Source organism: Drosophila montana, unplaced genomic scaffold, assembly GCF_035044405.1.
Source record: "Drosophila montana isolate Dmon_TW-CO22-7 unplaced genomic scaffold, ASM3504440v1 contig_3200_1, whole genome shotgun sequence".
NCBI classification, from domain to species: Eukaryota; Metazoa; Arthropoda; class Insecta; order Diptera; family Drosophilidae; genus Drosophila; species Drosophila montana.
In genome coordinates, this window is record NW_026998080.1 from 7,057,029 (window position 1) to 7,078,902 (window position 21,874).

Here is a 21,874-nt window from a genome sequence, read left to right on the forward strand (position 1 = left end):
CAGACCAGAATTGATTATCCTTTGTGAAGTCATAACTGAAAAATGAATCTAAATTAATAATTAAAATGAAGTTAAATGCAGAAAATTATAAAAATAATAGTTTTGACAGGCTAATCGTTTGATTAAGAACAGAAAAGATTCTCCCCAAACGTCTGACTTCACAGCTTATTATTTCTGCACATTTCTCTATTCCAGAGCTTACAATTTTCTATTAAATATCGCATATCGTTTTTATGTAGAAGATTTAATTTATCGGCAAATATGAGAGGGACTTTTCTGAAGAATATTTATATCTTAGTTTTTGTAGCATACTTTTGCGGGCTTTAATATTCGTTTATACAATTCGAACTAATTTTCTAGACCTATTTGTTGACTTTTTATACACTTTTCTCACAGCAACAACTTTTTCAGTTTCTATCATTTCAATGTTTGACTTTTAACATTAGTTTTTCACATACGCTTATACTTTTTCAGGTTTAATCACTTCAATGCTTTACTTTGACTTTAACGGTAAAGTAGACCGTAAGAAGTTGATAAAAGTTTATAAATTGAAATAAGATATTAGGTTACACTCGAAGCAAGCGCAGTTTTCTATTTTCTTTTTTTTTTGCCTTTAACGCACTACTCACTGCATTTTTGCCATCTAAGCGTGTGTGTGTGTGTGTTTGCTAGTGTGAGTGCAGAGTATTTGTGTTGGCCAAAGTTAAAAGTAAATAAACAACATTTAAAGCTTGCACTTTGGCTACATTTGCCAACGCCGGCGATAGTGTCCGGCAAAGAGAGAAATGTCAAAATGTCATTTGATTGAAATGGGATATCTCAGTCACAGGCGCCGTCTGCCCGCTCGCTCCTTGCCCACATCTGTGTGTGGATGTGTGTGCGTGGCCAGCCTGTGGCTGTCCTTTGTGCCGTACTCAACCCCTGTGCCCCACTCCCTTGCCACGTTCTGGCTGGACTGTTTGGACTGTGTTTGCGTTTTGTCAATGTCTCTGCATAAACTTTGTTGACAGGCGCTCATTTGTGCGGACCTCGACTTCGACTCCAACTCCGTCTCTGACTCCGACTCCGTTTCCGACTCTGACTGGGACTCTATCTTGTAGTTGGGACTCGAATTCCAATTCGTGTTTGAGTGTGGGTTTGCATTTGCTGCCTCACTTAAGAAAATTTGTTGTCTAAATATTGAACGAGAATAAACTATGCTAACTATTTACAATAATGTATGGGTGTTCTTTTCTCTATGCTTCTTGCAGATCATGTGCGCGAGTTCACATGCGGCAAACTCTACTACCGCACATTCCACTTGAACGAGGAGCGCGATTCGCTGTATGTGGGCGCCATGTAAGTATCCATCGTCCAACTAATCCCAGGTTCTTAGCTGCCGACCAAACTAAAATCCAATTCTATCTACTTACTGTTCGCAGGGATCGCGTATTCCGTTTGAATTTGCAAAATATATCCTCTTCGTATTGTGATGTAAGTATGAATACATTTATTGCTAGGTATTAATTTATAATAAACCGACAACAACAACTGCAACAACAACAACAATAGTGGGCACAACAACTATGCACGGCAATAACAATAAGTATATATAATCCTGGCATTTGCTTTTAGGCTAAGCTCCCACGAGCTCCGTTTGTTTCGCTCGCTTGTCGAGTGGTCTACTGGATGTTGCTATTGTTGTTACGGTTGCTGTTGTTTATGTTGTTGTTGTTGTTATTGTTGCCGTTGTTGTTGTGCACAATTCCCCTGGCCACAAATCTAACAACCAGCGAGTGAGCACATAAAACGTGTAGCACGCTTTTAGGGAAACAAGCTTTGCCACGCTGCGGCACAGTTTTAAAAATTCATTACGCGCCTTCCGCACAAATTTGTCTATGTGTGTTTGCATATATATATTTGGGTGTGTTTGTGTGTGTGCGTGTGCACACTAGCGTGTAGTTGCCAAACGGCTTAAGCCCGTCCTTTTAGCTGTATTTTTTTTTATAGCCGGACGCTGTCAACACTCAGCCACGGGGGGAGGGGGCAACAAAGCCACCTTTTAGGCGCGCATCAAATGCGAGCCACAAATCTTCGATTCCCCGATGTAAGCGAGTGAAAAATATCTGTTTTAGTTACTCAGTCCCCAACAAATCCGACTGCAAACGTGTCCCTGTCCACCTCACAGGCCAACACAAAACAAAAAGGGCCGAAAAAAAACATATTTAATATGCGCTCTGGGGGCTGCATTATGGGCCTTTCGTTTTGCCCATGCACGGGCCCAGATTCCACGTGCCGTGGTAATGGCTGAGTACCGCATAAATTATGTACACTGAGCGAAAATAACAAAACAGCGCATACATTTTATTTGCCCTTTAGTTGTGTTTCATATCAAATATTAAAAAGAAGTTTTCGGGCAACATTAAATTAATAATTTAAAAAAATGTTTTGTTTTTAAATGTGTTTTGCCAGTTGGCCACATTATTTCTGAGATAATCAAAGCTTTTATTCAAGTCTTATCGCTTTTCATTTAATTGCGAGCAGATTCAAATGTTTCCTAAATGGGTTAATCATATTTTAGATTTTTTATTTATTTCTTATAAAGGTCTCTGAAAATCACTTTTAAAGGCTCATAAGGATTTTATTATTTTATATTCAACATAATATTCGTTTATTCATTATGGCAGGGAAAATAGTATTTGATATTTCATTTTTGCTCAGTGCCAATTTGTGTGATCCGAAAGGTGTGTGTGTGTGTGTGTTTGAGTAATTTCCCCATAAATGCCGAACTTGCGAATTATCGAAATTCGTGAAAGTCGACAGCACACACACACACACATATGCATACACATGCCAAGGGAGTGTATATGTGTGTGTGGGAGGCTGTTTATGAATTTATGTCATACAAAAGCTTGTTTTATGAGTGAAACGTTGTGTGGCCGCGCCTGCCTGCACCTGCAGCAGCTGAAACCTGGCCGCAAACGTATCATAAAACCGAAAGACGCCACGTTTTGCTGCCATTTCGAGACAGCCGAGCACAAGCCCAACTCCGCACCTCAGTACCTGCCCACCACCGACTTATCCAGCCCAGCAGTCAGCCAGGTTTGCCAACCGGCATCTGTCAATATATTTTATGTGTTATTTCACACACTGTGCGAGTAACTGCGTTCGCCCTGGGCATCATTTGGTAGTGCCTACCGAGGGCGAGTGGCAAGGTGCGCGCTACTGCCGCTGCGGCTGCTTTATGCGGCAAATGCAAATTTTACTAAATAATACATGATTTTGGTTTTATGTGGACGCTCTGACTCTCTGTGCCCCCACATTGTGGCGGGGTGGTGCCGTGAGGTGCGTGCGCGCATTTCGCTTGAAAATATTTCGTATGTGCTCGTTACATTACGTGATTTATAAATCAATTTGCTTGAAAGCATGCTACAGGCAGCTTGGCCCAAGCTGGTCGCCTTTTTTTCCTCATGCACCCAAACCCCGCCTGACAGCTTCTAGTTGTAGTTTATGCGTGGCACCAGAAAATGTAACCCAAAAAAAAGAAGAAGAAAACGCGTAACCATTTTCGCCTGAGAAGCCAAGTCTTTGCCTGAGACTGCATACAAATGTGTTTATATTAAAATTTCAGTTTCGGCGTTGAATCACAATTTACACTTTTTATTCAATTGAGTTTGTAATTGATTAAGTTGCGTATTCGAATGAGAAGAGAAACTTAAAAGCGAGGCTATTCGTTTTCTTAAATGTTTTTGCTTTCATTTAACTTTTCGAATCCATTTCGAACCCTGAAATATTTATTCACTCCCTAAAGAATGCTTTATGATCTCATCTCACATGGTTTCCTAATGAGAATGTGGAACCTAATAATAAATAAATATTTACTCATACTCTTCTCTGCATCATGTTCGATGTGGTCATGATATGAACATGTCAGCTTGCCTGTTGAAATCTCTTATTAATTATACACTAACACCAAGAACTGCTTATTTATCTAAAATTAATTTAATTCAAATGATGTGTGTTCTTTTTCCAGCGTGATGTGATCAACTTGGAGCCCACCCGCGACGATGTGGTCAGCTGTGTGTCGAAGGGCAAGAGTCAGGTAAGTCAATAACCATTTGCATTTATATCAAACACAACTTGAAGCAAGGAATTCAATCAATGCACCGACGATTGCATTTATATGGGACCTATTTATGCCAATACTTAGGCAGCCCTTCTTCTCCATGAATCGCGAATGGCAGTTGCAATGTTACATGCTCAGCTTTTGATTGATTTTTATATCATATGGTGGCATCGAGGCGGCACTTACTGATTACACGGACACACACACAGACAAAGAGAGAGAGAGAGAGAGAGGGAGACACACACACACACGAGTGCATTGAGTAGCGTCTGGGCTGAATCAATTTCTTTTTAGAGGGCGCACGCGAAATGCTCCAATTTCAAAACCGAATCCGATTCCGATTCCTATTCCGAATCGCAGTTTCTAGTGCTGCGCTTTGCAAATGCAGGCGCTGGCTCTGACGCTTCTGTTGGCTGTTATTGTAACTCGTTTATAATGTGACAGCAAATCCTTTCATTTGAAATCTCTTTCAATTTATTTGTGGCTTTTCAATTTGTAGCGAGTTTTTCGTGCGCTTCAGTTTCAGTTGCATGCCACACACACACGCACACACATTCCGCCAAACATATTCCATACACATGTTCCTCCGATATGTGTGTGTATCTGATTGTAGCTTGTATCTAGATGTCAATTGAACTGTTTTCGGTGCACACTTGCGCCCCATGTGTGTGTGTGTGTGTGTGTGTGTGTGTGTGAGGCTTGCTTAAGTCATAATAATGCCGCTGTGCGTCTGTGCCAGGGATTTTCCAGCGTTGCATTGTTGCCAATTGATTTAGCGGCAGTGGCTGCAGCGACGCGTGCTATTACAAATTGTAGCATTTGCGGCACACACTCAACCACACACACATACACACACCCAGATACCCAGTTTTGATTTATTTCTTGTCTCAGTGTGTGTGTGTGTGTGTGTATGCTTGTGGCATACAGCAATTTTCGTAGCCAACTTATGTGGCAAGTTTGTTGCAGCGACAGCTACAGTGCAACTCAATGCGATAGCATATCTATACCTTGCCACAGGGTATTATAATTTGGTCACAAAATGTGTAACGCATAGAAGGACACGTCTCCCATCCATTAGACTAAAGGCTCCAAGTAAAACATATGTCGGAATCAGCCGAATCGATCCACTTTATCATATAGCTGCCATAAGAATGATCGAAAATTCAGTTCTTGTCTAGTTTTTCAAGATATCTTTATTTTTCTCCTCACATCGCAAAATCGTACGCCATAAGTCTGCAAGGGAATTTCATCTTCGGCTTGCCGACAATATTCATTCTTCTTGTTTTTTTCACAATTATTTTTCAATGCTCTTCTTTCCAGGTCTTTGATTGCAAGAACCATGTGCGCGTCATACAATCAATGCAGCAAGGTGATAGGCTCTATGTTTGTGGCACCAATGCTCACAATCCCAAGGATTATGTCATCTATGTAAGTATATAACAGCTGCCAACACCTACAGCCCTTTGTGTGTGTGATTGTGTGTGTTAGTGTTGCGGCTCAAGGACAAGTTTTATAGCAATGATAACGCAACTACGCAACTTTTGAAAAGATTTTCAGCAAATAACAAACGAGGCCTGCTTTGTGTGTCTGCGTGTGTAGGTGGCAGTTGACTTTAGATCGCTATCCTGGAACAGCCACACACACACACACGCGCACACACAAAGCAACGCATATGTCCTTTTGTATATGAACTGAATAGCGTACTGCATTTTCGCCGTCCTTTGCCTCTGCATCATATACCGCTTGGCATATATAACTTTATACATATATATATATATAAGTTTTATAACTTTTCTGTTGACTACTTGTTGTGAAAATAGTCATTAGTGTGCAGGTGCAACCAAAAGCTGCTCGCAACGCATACAAATCACACACACACACACGCACTCACACATACGTCAGGTGCACAATTCATCCTTTGGTCCTCCCTCTGGGAGAACAGAGCCTCAGCAATAAACCATGCATTTTGATTTGGTGCTAGCAAAAACTTAAACTAAAAGCAAAATAACAGCAGCAACAACAAAAGGTAAAACAAGCAAAACTAAAAGCAATATTTGGCAAGTTTTTGCGCTTTGTATTCAGCATTTCGGCAGCTGGAATCAGCTCAACAATTAGTAAAAAGTTTTTAGGGCTTTCGTGGAACGTGCTTAGACAATCATTACTCTCTTTTTCCGAAAGCTGCAATAATAATAGAAGCTTATTTTTATTGATCAAACGAATGATTTAGATGCTTAATTGAACTGCGAAAATACAAACCTTTATATGAATATTCCTCGTATTAGCTGAATATATAAAGGTTTATTAAATTATATTTCTTTGGAATAGTTTTTTTTTGTTCATAAGTAATAAGTCACGTTTGCCTACCTCATATTGATGCCCTTTATTTTCCTGGTTATTTTATGCAACAAGAAAATTCAGATTGATTTTTCTTTAAACATAGAATTCATCCTTGTCAAAGCCCACAGGCGGACATATATTTGTATCAACTCAATCCGATGTATTGATTAGGATTATATTTGTGACCTTAACATATATCCAATAAAATCTTTATCCTGGTTTCCTAGGTAAAGGAGGAATTGTAGGCATTCATACAAAAACTTATTTTCATTATATATTAATAGAATTATTTCATTATAAAGCTATGCAGATAATATCAGTCAATATTTGAAAACAAAAGAATCAAGGTATTTAAGTTTAAGTCTAATGATAATAGGAAACAATATATTTGTATACCACATATTTTATTAACACCAATTGTGTATATTTATTTTCATTGGAACTTTTGCTTTTCCTATATCCTAGTCGAACCTGACGCATTTGCCACGCTCGGAGTACGTGATCGGCGTTGGGCTTGGTATTGCAAAATGTCCATACGATCCCTTGGACAATTCAACGGCCATCTACGTAGAGGACGGTAATCCCGGCGGACTGCCTGGCCTGGTGAGTTACATATTCATATGCATATATTTGAATACAATGGGATCTGAGCTAAGCCCAAGGGCTGCTTATATATCTACATATGTATATCTATGTGCTGGCTGCCACATAAATACCGACAGAGTACTTCAATTAGTTTGTCTCACTGTGTTCCTGTTTGTGTTTTGTATCTTTTGCACAGTACTCGGGCACAAATGCGGAATTCACGAAGGCGGATACTGTGATCTTTCGAACGGATTTGTATAATACGTCGGCAAAGCGCCTGGAATACAAATTCAAGCGCACGCTCAAATATGATTCCAAGTGGTTGGACAGTAAGTAAAAGCCGAGAGCTGCTCCTGCTGTGGCTCTAGATAAAATTGAAAAAAGGATTTGCTGTTGCGTCCTTACAAATGATTTCGCGCATGAGTCTCATTGTTTGTATTGGCACGCACACTGGAGCTGGATTCTTGCCAGTTGCCAGTTGCCTGTTGATGCGATTCGCAAGCAAGTGGAGGACAGCTAAGCGGCTTAGGACATCCAATTATGTAGATCGTTACTCACAGAAGGTCATCAATCTCACTTCTTCTTCTATTTGCAGAACCCAATTTCGTTGGCTCCTTCGACATTGGGGAGTATGTGTATTTCTTTTTCCGCGAAACGGCCGTGGAGTACATTAACTGCGGCAAGGCGGTCTATTCCCGTATTGCGCGTGTCTGCAAAAAGGATGTGGGCGGCAAGAATCTGCTGGCCCACAACTGGGCCACGTATCTGAAGGCACGCCTCAACTGCAGCATTTCGGGCGAATTTCCGTTCTACTTTAATGAGATACAATCGGTTTACCAACTGCCCACGGACAAGACCCGTTTCTATGCCACGTTCACGACCAGCACCAATGGCCTGATTGGATCAGCCGTATGCAGTTTCCACATTAACGAGGTGCAGGCCGCCTTCAACGGTGAGTGGGCTCTCAAATACATATTTAAATATACACATATATATATATATATATATATATATGAGTGTGCATATGTGTGCGCAGGTTAAGTGTGCTGTGCAAAATGGATGCTCCTGGATGTGATGAACGAACGTTATCGTGGCCACAATGTTGCCAACTGTCAACGTCAACTGACGTGCAATTTTCTCTTTTGTTTTTCCCTAACCACCCCCCTCAACTAAATTGTGCTCAATCCCTCAAGTGCTTTGAGTGGAAATAGAAATAGAAATAGGAATATATATAAACATATATAGATATACAAATAGAAATCGAAATAGAAATAGAAATGGAAATGGCAAATGCAACTTATCGGCAAATTTTATTTGCAAACTGCAGCACATTGGTTTCAGCTGGCCCCTGTGTGATTTTCATTGCAGGACGCACAGCTCAGCAGCTGCCGAGCTCACCGGACGGGGACAGTTACGAGTTTAACAATAAATCCAATAGGTAGCACAGATCCAATAGTAGCAGCTCAGCACAGCAGAGCAGAGCACTGCACTCAGGGTGTTGAGTGTTTTGTAATTTCAGCGCACTCGTTTGCCGTCGAGCAACATAAATCGTATTAGAAAATCCATTTGAATGGATTATAGCCGCACATTCGCACACACACTCACACACACACTCGCTTAACGCTCAGCTGCACAACAGCTGACACTTTGGGGTCGCAGATTTAAAACTTCATTGCAAACACTTGCCAGCAACTGCGTGCACCTGAAATATGTAGCTGCTGCTGCTGCTGCAGTTGCTAGTAAATAACTCTTAAGCATAATCCTTTTCTCATATTTTTTTTTCTCCATTCTGAATCTGATTTTGTTTTTGTTATTGCTTTGTTCACTTGCAGGCAAATTTAAGGAGCAATCCTCTTCAAACTCCGCCTGGCTGCCGGTGCTGAACTCTCGCGTGCCCGATCCGCGACCCGGCACATGTGTCAACGATACCTCAAATCTGCCAGATACTGTCCTGAATTTCATACGCTCGCATCCACTTATGGACAAAGCCGTAAATCACGAGCACAACAACCCGGTCTATTATAAAAGGGATTTGGTGTTCACAAAGCTCGTTGTTGACAAGTAAGTTTTATTTCTGCTTGTTATCTCGCTGCCTCTGTCTCTCTCTTTCTCTGAATTGCTTTCATGAACAAGCTAGCTATCTATGTATGTGTATATCACACTCACACACACACAAACGTCTCTCTAAGTACACACATGTGCACAAAGTCCGGCCGAGTGTGTGTGGACAGCTTTTTGTTCAATTTTTTTTACAATTTATTTGCATATTTCGATTTGTTTCTCTCTGTGGTTTGGCCTGTTAAAGTGAAAATCCATGTACGAAAATTTATTATTTGATTATTTGAGTGCTTTAAATAACCCAAGTCTAAAGTGTTGCTTGATACCAATTCGAACACAATATCAATTTAAAATTTTTTGTTCATAGTCAGGTGGTTTTAAAAACTCGACCAGCAGAATTCCCATTTCCATACTGCAATTGAAACCAATATCTTTTTCGAGTCGAGTAAATCACGGGATGAGCGCAAATAAATGGAAATCAACTATTGTACATATTCATGGAAAACCCATTTTAACCGTAGCTGAGAAATAAATATTGTAACATAAAAGTAAAAGTAACTTCAGCAAAATCTGAAAGCTGATGACAATGGATTAGGAGCACAAAGAAAACTGAGTTTAATTAAATAGTTATCGCAAATAGTTTAAGCTAAAGCAATAAGCTAATGTTGCTTACGGGTAGATAAAATGAGGATGCAAATCAAAGCGTACAATAAAAACAATTCTTTTAGCTTATTGTTAATAAGTTTTGCAATAAAGCAAATATTTTGCTAGATGGACAAAATGATTTCTCAATCAACGATGCAACTGAATTCATTAATTAAAATGCTTTAACGTCTATGTGAGAACACATTCCTTTGGGATACAATTTATTAATCAAACTTTTTATATGGACACTTTTTTTTTTTAATTAAAAGAAAAACACGGTTTTTTTATATAACATTATTTTATTGCAATTTTATTGAAATTTAAACTTAATTACAGTCGCATATTAAAAATAGATAAATAATACGCAGAACAAAAAAATTAAATAAAACGAGAAAGTTGGAATATCTTCGGCACGCCGAATATTTCATACTCTTGTAGACATTTGCGTTTTTCAGATTTGTAGGAATAATGCTCAAAAACGTTTAGTTTATTTTCATAAAAGATCCTACTATGCCACCGATCTTTCCTATAGCAGCTATATGCTATAGTGGTCCGATGTTGATAAGATTAGGCATATATATAAGTATCATAGTGGAACTTTTAAATGCCGAATTTGATTATGATATCTTGATAAACAACAAGTTTGTTCATACAAGAATTTACTTTTGGACTGATCGTTCCTTTGCTATATGATATAGTGGTCCGATCTGGCCGGTTCCGACATATGCAGTGTCTGCAACAGAAAGACGGACCTAAGCAAAGTTTCAAGACTGAGAAACTAATTTGCATAGAAATAGACAGACAGTCGGACATGGCTGTATCAACTCGGCCGTTGATCCTGATCTAGAATATATATACTTAATAGGGTCGGGGAAGTTTCCTGCTATGGGTAACACATCTCATGGCAAAAATAAAATACCCTTTACAAGGGTATATATATGTGAACATTACAATTTTTATTATTTAATTTCGCATAGACACGAATCGAGCTCCTTTGTGCATTAATTGCCCCGCAACTTTGCTGAAAATGTGGAAATCATGTTACGAATTTTAATACCTGCGCTTACAACAGTTCAGGTGCTATTAATATGCACAGCAAACAAAAAAGGAAACAAGAATACGCACAGATGCGACTATTTAATTCGTTAATATTCTGGCCATTTATCATATTTAATAAGCATTTAATTTCCATAACTGCCCGTTCCCGAATCGAATGCAACGAATGCACAAAGCCACATTTAATGCATACAATATTTAAATCTGGGCCTTTTGAATTTATGACTTGCCTCTTGCAGAATCAAAATCGACATACTGAACCAGGAGTACACGGTCTACTACGTGGGCACCAATCTGGGTCGCATCTATAAAATCGTGCAGTATTATCGCAACGGCGAGTCCCTGTCAAAGCTGCTGGACATCTTCGAGGTGGCGCCCAACGAGGCCATTCAGGTGATGGAAATCAGCCAGACACGTAAATCGCTCTATGTGGGCACCGATCATCGCATCAAGCAAATCGACTTGGCCATGTGCAATCGTCGTTATGACAATTGCTTCCGTTGTGTGCGTGATCCCTACTGCGGCTGGGACAAGGAGGCCAACACGTGCCGTCCATACGAATTGGATCTGTTGCAGGTAAGTGGTAAAGTGTGTTCTTCAGCCTTGAGCCTTAAGCACAACTCTGACAATCGATACATAGGATGTGGCCAACGAGACAAGCGATATATGCGATTCGAGTGTGCTGAAGAAGAAAATTGTCGTCACCTACGGCCAGAGCGTGCATCTGGGCTGCTTTGTGAAAATACCCGAGGTACTGAAGAACGAACAGGTCACCTGGTACCATCATTCCAAGGATAGGGGACGGTAAGTCAATCAAACGACTAACCCAACTAGCTGTCTGTCTGTACAAATAAACAATATAATAATACTTCTGTTGCCAGCTATGAAATCAAATACAGCCCCACCAAGTACATTGAGACAACGGAGCGCGGCCTGGTTGTGGTGTCTGTGAATGAGGCCGATGGCGGGCGCTATGACTGCCACTTGGGCGGTTCGCTTTTGTGCAGCTACAACATAACGGTCGACGCACACAGGTGAGTTGCGCCGGTAAATACACCTAAATTGACTGCTAATTACCAAGTGCTTTTCCCCGCATAGATGCACGCCACCGAACAAAAGCAATGACTATCAGAAAATCTATTCGGATTGGTGTCACGAATTCGAGAAATATAAAACAGCCATGAAGTCCTGGGAAAAGAAGCAAGCGGTAAGTTATTATCCTGATTGAAATTATCACCGCAGGCGGCGCTAATGAGCGTCACACACACACACACAGACAGAGAGAGCGAGACTGCCGGGGGCAGGCACATGCCATAATAAATGATTTGGCCGGCAATTATTTTAATAGCCTGCTGGCTAACTGACACCACAGCGTCAAATCACAAACAGTGTAAAGTAGTTAAGCTGTCATTATCTAAACACCAGCGGCCAGCAAGCGGCTCGCACTGTCAGCCCGCCAGCCTTTCGGCCTGTCGGCCTATCGGCCAATGTGGCTTGCAGCGGTTGCCTCTCAATATGGTTCAATTGACCGCCGGTACGATGTATGTGTGTGGCATGCAGCGAGGTGCGACCTCAATGCCTGGTAATTGCCTACGTGCTGCCGTTAATGTTGTTGTTGTGTGAGTGTGTATGTGTGAGTGTGTATATGTGTGTTTGTGTGTGTGCGTGTGGCGCCATGTGCCCGGTACAAGCAATTAAAATGCAATCATTTGCTGTCTGTCATATCCGCCAATATGTTATATGCTTTTAATACTCATCACAGCTGGTTACTGCACGCATTTAATTCAACATTTGTCTACAATTATGTATTTCTTCTTACAGCAATGCTCGACTCGCCAGAACTTCAGCAGCAATCAGCACCCCAATGATATATTCCGCAAGAATAATGTTTGATATCACGACAAAAGCGTCACGGTCAGAATGCCAACATCCATGTCCATCAAACGTTTCTACTAATTCCTCGAACAGTTCCCAGCATTAAGACACGCAAATGAAATCAAATCAAATCAAATCGAATCAGAGCTAAAACAGACCGCCTAGTTACATCGATCAATCATAAAACATCAATCATCATTGGCGCTAAACTGATAAATTTAAGCATGAAACTCCTAGATACTGCATTTATACGAATATCAACGTACATATGTGTATAGAGAGCCACTTCCAGTACAGTGCATTTATTCTACATACTCAAATAATCAAGAGAGCTGATTAAAGTTATTAAATACAGACACTTGTCTATGGGTTATACAGACCATAAACTAGCTAGCTACAAACAATTTACAGAATTAACAGAAAACAAATTAAATATAACACAAAACTGCCACTCGCAACGCAAACAATATTGAAATCGAAAATAAAAATCACTTCATATCGTTATTATAAACAATTAAATAAAATTTAAATAATAAAAACAAATTACATAATTAAGCATATTAATTGCAACTAAAGTAACGCAACGTTTCAAGATGTTAATAAATAGCTCTATCAAAAATACAACTAAAAGAAAATGAAATGAACAAATAAGTATTACAAGTACACACACACACACACACACCTATATATATATATATATGCATAAAAACATAAGCAAAAGCGAATCACATTTCATGCATTTTAATTCATCATAAAAACAATTAAATATATATACATATAATATCGAATTGCATTAAATAACTATAAACTCTAAAGCCTATATAAATCTACATGTAATTGGAGAAGCAATGTGATGTTAAGTTTTGATAAATCTATTAATTGCCTATTTAAACGATATTCACACAAACAATTGACTCATAAAAAGCATAAACAATTTGCATACATGCTAAGCAGCTGCCGCATTGATACGCACACATTCAAATATAAATATAAATAAATATATAAATATAAACAAAAATTGCATCAGATCTGCTTCCGAACTAACTAAATTTAAAGAACTTTCACATAAGCAATATAAACGCATTAAAAGCAAGCAGATTTATAAATGAAATACATTAAAGCTGAATTATAAAAGAAATAATTTACACATAAATAATACATAGCAAACAATTTACATCAAATCGGTCCATAGATTATATACAACATAATATATATATATAAAGTAACAAACATTTAAAGCTCGCCACTTCAACAAATTCAATTTATAAATTTTGTTTAAATCATTTGATATCCTAAGATGAACATTCTTGTGTATACTCGTACTCGTATGTAAAATTGTTGTATGTGTTTTTCTGAATTTTTAATTTCGTACAATTTCTGACTTCTGACTTGCCAAGACATGCGGAATAAGCAAAACATGAATTTTTAGCATACTTTTGTGTCTGTACTTAAGTTAAATCGACGACATTTTAGTTTCTAAGCGTTTAGTTGTAAAATAAAAATTAAATTTTAATAAAAAATTATCTATAACGTAAAAGCAGCTCATTTTGATAACTTTTTAGAGTGTTAAAGTAAATGTAAAAAATATAATCAATATTTTTTCATTACCTCTAAGATTATAATACGCTGTTCTTAAAGGAAAGTAAGGTATATTCCTTCTCATTGAAAATGTTTTATATATTTATATTTTAATTTCTTATGTCCGAATACGTATTTAAGAGTTTCTGTAAAATGTGTATATTATACGCAGTCTTAAGGTTATTGGTTTATAATATTCTTCATAATATGCCCTTTCCCCAACAGATTTAAATGGTGTTGGCAGAGAAAAGAGAGTATGGCGCAGTCGGGAGCTCGTATACGAATTGTTATCGCAAACACACACCCCCAAAAATTGTAAGTTGTCGCTCTTAACTACCCTGAATTTTGACTTTGCAGCAACAATGAAATAGGAATGAAAGCAAAAAAAGTTAAGGCGCAAATAACAATCACAAAAGAATTAGAAAAGTTGCGAAAAGTGGAAATTAAATCAGTCTGTAAAAAGCAATGAAAATGAAATGAAAGCGTCGGCAGCAAAATTTACACGCATTGCTGAAAGTACTTCAAATAATTTGCCACACTTAAGTTGACAGCAGCACAAATTTATATCTTTAATATTTGTTTCTCTGTTTTTTTAAAGGTCGCTAATTTTAGGATCATGAACATGATTTGTGGTCAAACGCTTTGTTCTGTGCCTACCTAAATTTTAGCATAACTTAATGAAAGTTTTATTTTAATTTCGGGCCTTAGATTGCAATTATAGAACGTTGCCGAGCTAATTAAAGCGCGAGCTGAGCGCCATATTTGGCTTGCACAAAGGTCGAGTGGGGCCCAAACAAAATAGGGCAGTTTCCCGCGAGCCTGACAAGCAGCTGAGGCGCTAGAGAAAATGTTCGTCTTTGTTCTTTAAAATTATCGCACAGCAAATAAATTTAGCTGGAATCTGCGCCTGTCATTGTCGCTGCTGCTGCTGTTCTTGTTGTTGTTGTTGTGTCCCTGCCAGCGTCGTTGTAATTGTTTTAGCATCCTTTTGGCCCCGGCAGGGTGCTGTTCCCGTCCTAGCCCTGCTCGGCCTGCCCGCCTGCCAGCCTGTCTGCTTGAGCATATTACCAAAAATGGTTGTCAACACTTTGGCGCAAAAGCTTTTAGAATTCATTTGAGCGCCTTCCACTCTGGGACCCAGTTAATGGTGCTCGCGGCCATTTTTCCACGCTTTTTGTGTAATTTGGTGCTCATTATTTTATTGTGTCCAGCGTTTCGCAGCGGGCGCACGTTGAATATCCAAATTGCAAATTTTACGTGTGCCTCCCCGTGTCCCTGCCCCTGCCCCTGCCCCCAAGCAGTTAATCTTCCCGTGTTGTTGTTTTTTATTTCGATTATACGGCAAATACCATTAAAAAACAATTTAAAGTTTATCACACGCCATTTGACTTGGCCGTTTTGTGGCACACGGCGGCAGCTATATAAAAAAAAAACAAATAGAAAATAATTTTCATTTCATTTAATTGAATTGCGCGCCGGCAATTGCATTTCAAATTTTATTAGGTAATATTATGCTGTATTATAAAATGCATTCTCTGTTCATTTCAGTTGCTTTTGGCAGATTTTGCATCAGGTACAATTAATTCGACTGCCGCAGGATTGTTGGTTGGTTGGCTGCTAAACCATGACAAGCAACTGATGCGCAACAGACCGTAAGTGTTTGCCTGCCCCATGTACTACACTGAAATTTACTTAAGAGACACACACGTGCACACACACACACACACGTACTCGTACTTCTGCCAAATAAGCCTTCGGGCACAGCGTAGTCTGTGTCACATTGCGCATACGCAGCGTGGCCTCTGTGTGTGCTACGTGCTTTTCTATTGTTGTTGTTGTTGTATTTTCGCTTGTACTTCCCGACTGCTGCCGTGTAGACAATTAAAATCTGGCAGCATTTTACTTGTAAGCCGCTTAATAGGACTGCGAAGTCCTTTTCGCACAGCGCTGCAGCATCAAATGCGACCCGAAAATGTGTTCATGCGTGAGCATCACACACGTACACACGCACACACACACACACACACACATGCCCACGGGTCACAGGCCATGGATCAGGAGGAGGAGGAGGAAGGGGGTTAAATTCGGTGCTGGATGCGAGCGTGTTAACTCAAGCTAGACAAAGTGCATGGCCAAAGTTGAGAGCGAACCGGCTAAATTATGGCTTAAACTTTGCTTTATGGCAAATCGCATGCTACCTGGATTCGCTCTACAATGCGCAAATTAAAGCCACACTTAAAGTGTAGTTATAATACGGGCAATTTCTGTTCTATTTAATTTGAAAAGTGGCGCAAATGTTGGTGCAAAAGGCAAAGATTGCGCCTTGGGCAAATCGCTTGAAATGAGCTTATCGGCGACCACATTGCATAATTCCAACTGAGTGCGCAAAGACAAATGTTAATTTAAAATGAAATACTTTGAACTATTCAACTTGTGCAAATATTTTATCATCCAACAAGGCGACATTTATGATTGTCGCATATAGCTGCCAAGCAGCCGGACCAAAAGCTAAACCACAAGTATTCTGACCAAGCCTGCGCTCCTGCCGTCCTCTTGTCTCTGTTTGCATTGCTCTGTGTGTGTGTGAGTGTGTGTGTTTAGCTGCAGGGCATCCATTTGCTGGGAAACACAGTTGGATATTTGCTGCTGCTGCTGCTGCTGCCGCTTGGCGTCTGTCTTGGTCGTGTGTCTGTGTTATCAAGCGAGCAGGTCAAGCGCAAAGGTGAGAAATAACAAAATTTCAAATTTGGATTCGGGCATTTCAGCTGCTGCACTAGGATTATTGGGTTAATTTGCACACCCTATTCCATCCATATCCCTTTGCACAGGCAACCTGCACTCCAGCTCTCTGCCACACACACACACACACACACACACACAAGACAAATACCAGGCTACAAATTCGTATTTCCATTTGAACACTTTTACGCTTGTGGCAGTTGCCAGTTGCCAGTTGGCAGTCGTATATTCAAATTCAAACATTTTGCCAAAGATAAGTCCACACTTTGTTGAACTTAAATTGAATTCCTTTTGCTGCTTGACAAATACAAATCGTAATTATTTGTGCATGGGCACTAAGATAAGCATTATTAAAACTACAGATTTATATGAATACTGACGTTGGCAAATTTTAATTGCAAATTTAAAGCAATTTATTAGCCTTCGTCCAATGGCATTTGCACAACGAATTGGTCTTGCGTATCAGTCTAGCGTATTGAAACGTTATCCATACTCAATTAAGCAAACAGCTGCTCAGATTGTTAAATGACATTGCGTGTAGGGCTTGTTTCATCAGAACCATCGACTGGTTCTAATCTAAGACCAATTTGGACAAAAATGTTTAGAGTTTAGAACACAACTTTTACAAAAATGCAATGGTTTCTAATAGAATCAAAACATTTTGATTCCAAACTCTTCTACAAGGTTTCACGAATCCACAATCCTATAGTTCTCCAAGATCTGTCATAAGTTCCTGGTTCTGGACTATTAATTGGCATTCACAAATATTATCATTCGGCTTACGTGAGATTTGAACCCTCGACTCCTTTCCCAGTGTGCCAATGAATAGCTCACCACGCTATTTCATTCACAGATCATGCTTTGTAAAATAATTGATATAGCATTTTATTTAATAAAGTTATCAAAGCAAAAGGAACATTTAAATATAATTTTATCATATATTATATTAGATGAGCATGCATTTTTAAAAACTAAATATTATAATTAAAATTAAATTTAAATTATTATTTTAAGTACTCTTCAGCTGAAAATTCGACTGACGCTTGTTCTCCTCGCCACCCAAACCAATTCTATTTTTCATAAGTAATTAGCTTAACTCTTCCGTCCAAGACAGGCCGAAAGTTGGTCTCAATGGACCATTGGATTTTAGTTAAATGAATAATTTTAAGCGTAACTCTGAGCTCAGTTGGCGTCTGTGACGCTTCATGTTCGAGCAACTCATTTGCGCTTGGAGCGCATTTTTCGCACCAAAAAATTAAGCCAAATTATGCTTGATTCAGTGGCTCGGAAAATTAATTATGTGCACCTATTATTATTATTGTTGTTGCTTTGCACTTGGCCAGCGGCTGCCTGCGCACTGCGGCGACAAATTAAAATTCATATGATATTAATATTTCTTTTGGTCTTGCTTTGGCCATGCTCTATGCATTTTAAGTATAATTTTTCTACATTTTTTCATCATATTCGCTAAGCCGCTTAAAGCTGCCAAATGGCCAAAACAAGTGCAGCTGCTGACTCATACGTTGTGCACACTCACTTATTTATTGTTAGCACAAATTTTGAGGACAAAGCAGGCCTTGACTCAAACTTTGTCGAAATTTTGGGGTGGTAGTCTGTAGGGCCCTATAAGATTCATTTTAGTGTTGCTTGCCTTACTGAGCACAGATCCCTAAAAAAAAAGAACAGTCAAAACATAAATTTCATCAAATTTTTGAATAATTTTAAATTCTTGTGCAGTGTAAATTAAATCGTGTGTAATTATATTTTTCGTTGGTCTTGTGGTGTTGATTGAATTAAAGAAAATATGCCTGCTTATCGTGAACTCCGTCTTTTGAGATCCGCACATCGCGTGCTCAGATACGAGCACCGTCTACGTGCTGTCCGTGCCTTTTCCTCAAAGTGCGACAAGCCGAAAGGCGTGGTCGTTGGCGTCTACCAGAAGGATGGCGACAAACCCCTCAAGTCTTCGGAGAATGGTGTCTTGCTGGACGATGCTGTCGGTGGCAAGATTATGAGCCTGATCCGGGAGCGCGGCATGGACGGACGTGCTGGCAAGGGCCTGCTCTTTAATGGCTTGGACGGTGAGTTCCAGACGGTCGCCGTTGTGGGCATGGGTCCCGCCGGCGCTGGCTACAACGAAGCCGAGGAACTGGACGAGGGTATGGAAAACACCCGCATTGCGGCTGGAACCGGAGCGCGTGCGTTGCAGCTACAACGCATGACCGAGGTGCACGTTGATGGCATGGACTTCCCCGAACAAGCTGCCGAGGGTGCTGCGCTCGCCGTATGGCGCTACAATGCCAACAAGCGCAAGAAGAACCGTCTGCCCACACCCAAACTGCACATGTACGGCAAGGGCGATCATGACGCTTGGGTCCGTGGTCTGTTCAAGGCCGAATCTCAGAATCTGGCGCGTCGTCTCTCCGATACACCGGCTAATCAGATGACCCCTTCCATTTTCGCGCAAGCGACGGTCGATGCATTGTGCCCCTGCGGCGTCTCTGTGGAAGTGCGGTCCATGGACTGGATAGAGGACATGAGCCTGAACTCCTTCCTAATGATTGCCAAGGGCTCCTGCGAGCCACCTCTCCTACTGGAGTGCAGCTACTGCGGCACATCGCCCGAAGACAAGGCCGTGCTGATGCTGGGCCAGGGTCTGACCTTCCACAGTGGCGGGCTCTGCCTTAAAAGGAAAGACGGCATGGACCAGTACCGTGGATCCATGGCTGGTGCCGCTGTCTGCGTGGGCGTTCTCCGCGCCGCCGCCGCCCTTTCGCTGCCCATGAACATCTCGGCGGTGATGCCCCTGTGCGAGCACATGCCATCCGGCATGGCTGTTAAATGCGGCGATGTGGTGACCCTGCTGAACGGCGTCACTCTTGGCATCAAGAATGTGGACAAGGCGCCGGTGGTTATGCTGGCAGATCCCCTGCTCTACGCTCAGGCCAACTTCAAACCAAAGATGATTGTCAGCATTGGCACAATCGGCCAGGGTGTCAACCAAGGACTTGGAGGCAGTTCCACCGGTCTCTGGAGTAACTCTAGCTATGTGGCCAAGGAGTTCCGTAAGGCGGGCAGCATCACCGGAGATCGTGTCTGGCGCATGCCGCTCTTCCGCTACTTCAAACAGATCGTCACCAAGAACTCTACCTATGACATGAGCAACTCTGGACGCGGACCGGCCTCCTCCAGCTTGGCAGCTGCCGTTCTGCACACACTGGTGCCCTGCCTTGATTGGGCTCATCTGGACATCCGCGGCACCGGCATGCTGACAACTGTCAATACCCTGCCCTATCTGCTGAAGAATAGTATGACTGGTCGCCCAACACGCACAGTCATCCAGTTCATGTACCAATTGGCCTGCTCGCAGAATTAAGTATAGAAAGGCGAATGAACATCTTTTTTTTGGTTAAAAGTAATATTTCGAAATGTATGTTTGGAACAGTGTATTAAATGGATAAATTTGCGCAAGTAGTAAATGCGACACAGTTAATTCCTTTTTTTTTTACTCGCCACTCGGTGCAATATATCCACATTGTGAATACGCGACTGAGAATTGCATAGAAGGGCAATTTACATTTGAGAAGAGCAATGTTATTTAAAGGCCTTATACAAGCCCATAAGCTATGTTACTTTTGCAATTTATTTGGAGTATTTCTTCGAATTTTACAATTTGTTTTTCCAGCGCTTGTCAACCTCGCTGCAGCTGTCAGTCGTCTGCCTGTCTATCCGTCTGATAGTCTGTGCTGTCATTTTCAATTACGCAACAGACAATTTGCAGAGTCAAAGATGAAGATGAAGATGTGTGTGCAGGTGTTGATTGAAGCGCAAATCGAATTTACGACCATAAACGTTCAGGCTTTGCTTAGTCGCTGTCGACGACGCGCAAAAGTATGCAAAGTATATGTTGTGTCTAGTGTGAGCGTGTGTTTGTGTGTGCGCAGGGCTTGACAGCTCGATTTCTATTTTTGATTTGACGTTGTGCCAGACTAGCAGCCGTATAAATGTTGTCTGATTAGCGTGTGGCAGCAATTGATTTTCACATTTGATTGAGTGTCTTAAGCTGTGCCTGATCCCACACAGCTGTGCCTGCCATTAGATATGCGAGAGTGTGTGTGTGTGTGTGTTTTACTGCTAGCTTAACTCTACTTGCAGCTCTCCTCAAGCTGCCAAAGCCAGCCAGGCAGCCAGTCAGTCAGCTTGAACTTGTTTGCCGTTGATTGGTCTTTGATGCTCTCTGATGTTTATATTTAGCATAAATTGTTTGGAGTTTTGACAATGAAATTTCCTTAAAGCCGTTCAATCGATGACGTTTATTATCCTGACTTGATAACATGTGCTACCTACATATTTGTGTATATATACGCATATGCATCCTTTAGCCTCGTATTTGTTCTTCGCCCACGCACTCATGCACATAACATTAGAGCTAATCACAGTCGAGGAACAAGCAACAAATGCCACATGCTTTGCTCAATATTTAATTTGCACAACTACAAACACGCTCACGCTCACATACATGTGTATGCGTATTTGCAGATGCAGATTCGGGTGCACAGTATTTGACTGCAAGCAGCTGGCAGTTGCCAAGGGTTTGCAGAGCCGACGAAGCAGTTGGAGCCCAACGCTAAAGACGTTTGCCCTGCCACCAAAATTCCAAGCCTGTTATGTATTTGTGAGCGTGTGTGTGTGTGTGTGTGTGCTTGTGGCTAGGAGCATTTGTGCATAATCAAATTTAATCTCGCTTTCAAATGTCAAATCAGAAACTGCTTGATTACACTTTCAATGTGGGACTTCGGTGCGCGGCTGACTGGCTGGCTGGCTGGCTGTCTCCGCCGCAGGCAAATATACAAACTGAAGGTTTTATTTATTTAATGACTTGGCCGTTGCTCACCT

At 40.7% G+C, this 21,874-nt stretch overlaps 2 protein-coding genes across 3 annotated transcripts in view; both read left to right on the forward strand.

The window, feature by feature from the left end:
• The window catches only part of Sema2a (Semaphorin 2a), a 44,856-nt gene extending 30,658 nt beyond the window's left edge, over nt 1–14,198 (forward strand). For both annotated transcript variants that reach the window (XM_064687118.1, XM_064687119.1), the window contains exons 2-14: nt 1,251–1,338; nt 1,422–1,473; nt 4,013–4,081; nt 5,426–5,533; nt 6,908–7,045; nt 7,224–7,356; nt 7,623–7,979; nt 8,860–9,088; nt 11,026–11,362; nt 11,427–11,590; nt 11,668–11,820; nt 11,885–11,993; nt 12,608–14,198. In XM_064687118.1, the coding sequence (XP_064543188.1) occupies nt 1,251–1,338; nt 1,422–1,473; nt 4,013–4,081; nt 5,426–5,533; nt 6,908–7,045; nt 7,224–7,356; nt 7,623–7,979; nt 8,860–9,088; nt 11,026–11,362; nt 11,427–11,590; nt 11,668–11,820; nt 11,885–11,993; nt 12,608–12,679 (2,009 nt within the window). In that variant the 3' untranslated portion in view covers nt 12,680–14,198. The remainder of the gene's footprint in view (nt 1–1,250; nt 1,339–1,421; nt 1,474–4,012; nt 4,082–5,425; nt 5,534–6,907; nt 7,046–7,223; nt 7,357–7,622; nt 7,980–8,859; nt 9,089–11,025; nt 11,363–11,426; nt 11,591–11,667; nt 11,821–11,884; nt 11,994–12,607) is intronic.
• Nucleotides 14,199–18,624: 4,426 nt separating this feature from the next.
• LOC135431791 (cytosol aminopeptidase-like) lies at nt 18,625–20,471 on the forward strand. The gene has a single exon (XM_064687117.1). The coding sequence runs from the start codon at nt 18,783–18,785 to the stop codon at nt 20,352–20,354; it is 1,572 nt and encodes a 523-aa protein (XP_064543187.1). The 5' UTR covers nt 18,625–18,782; the 3' UTR covers nt 20,355–20,471.
• The last annotated feature ends 1,403 nt before the right edge of the window (nt 20,472–21,874 follow it).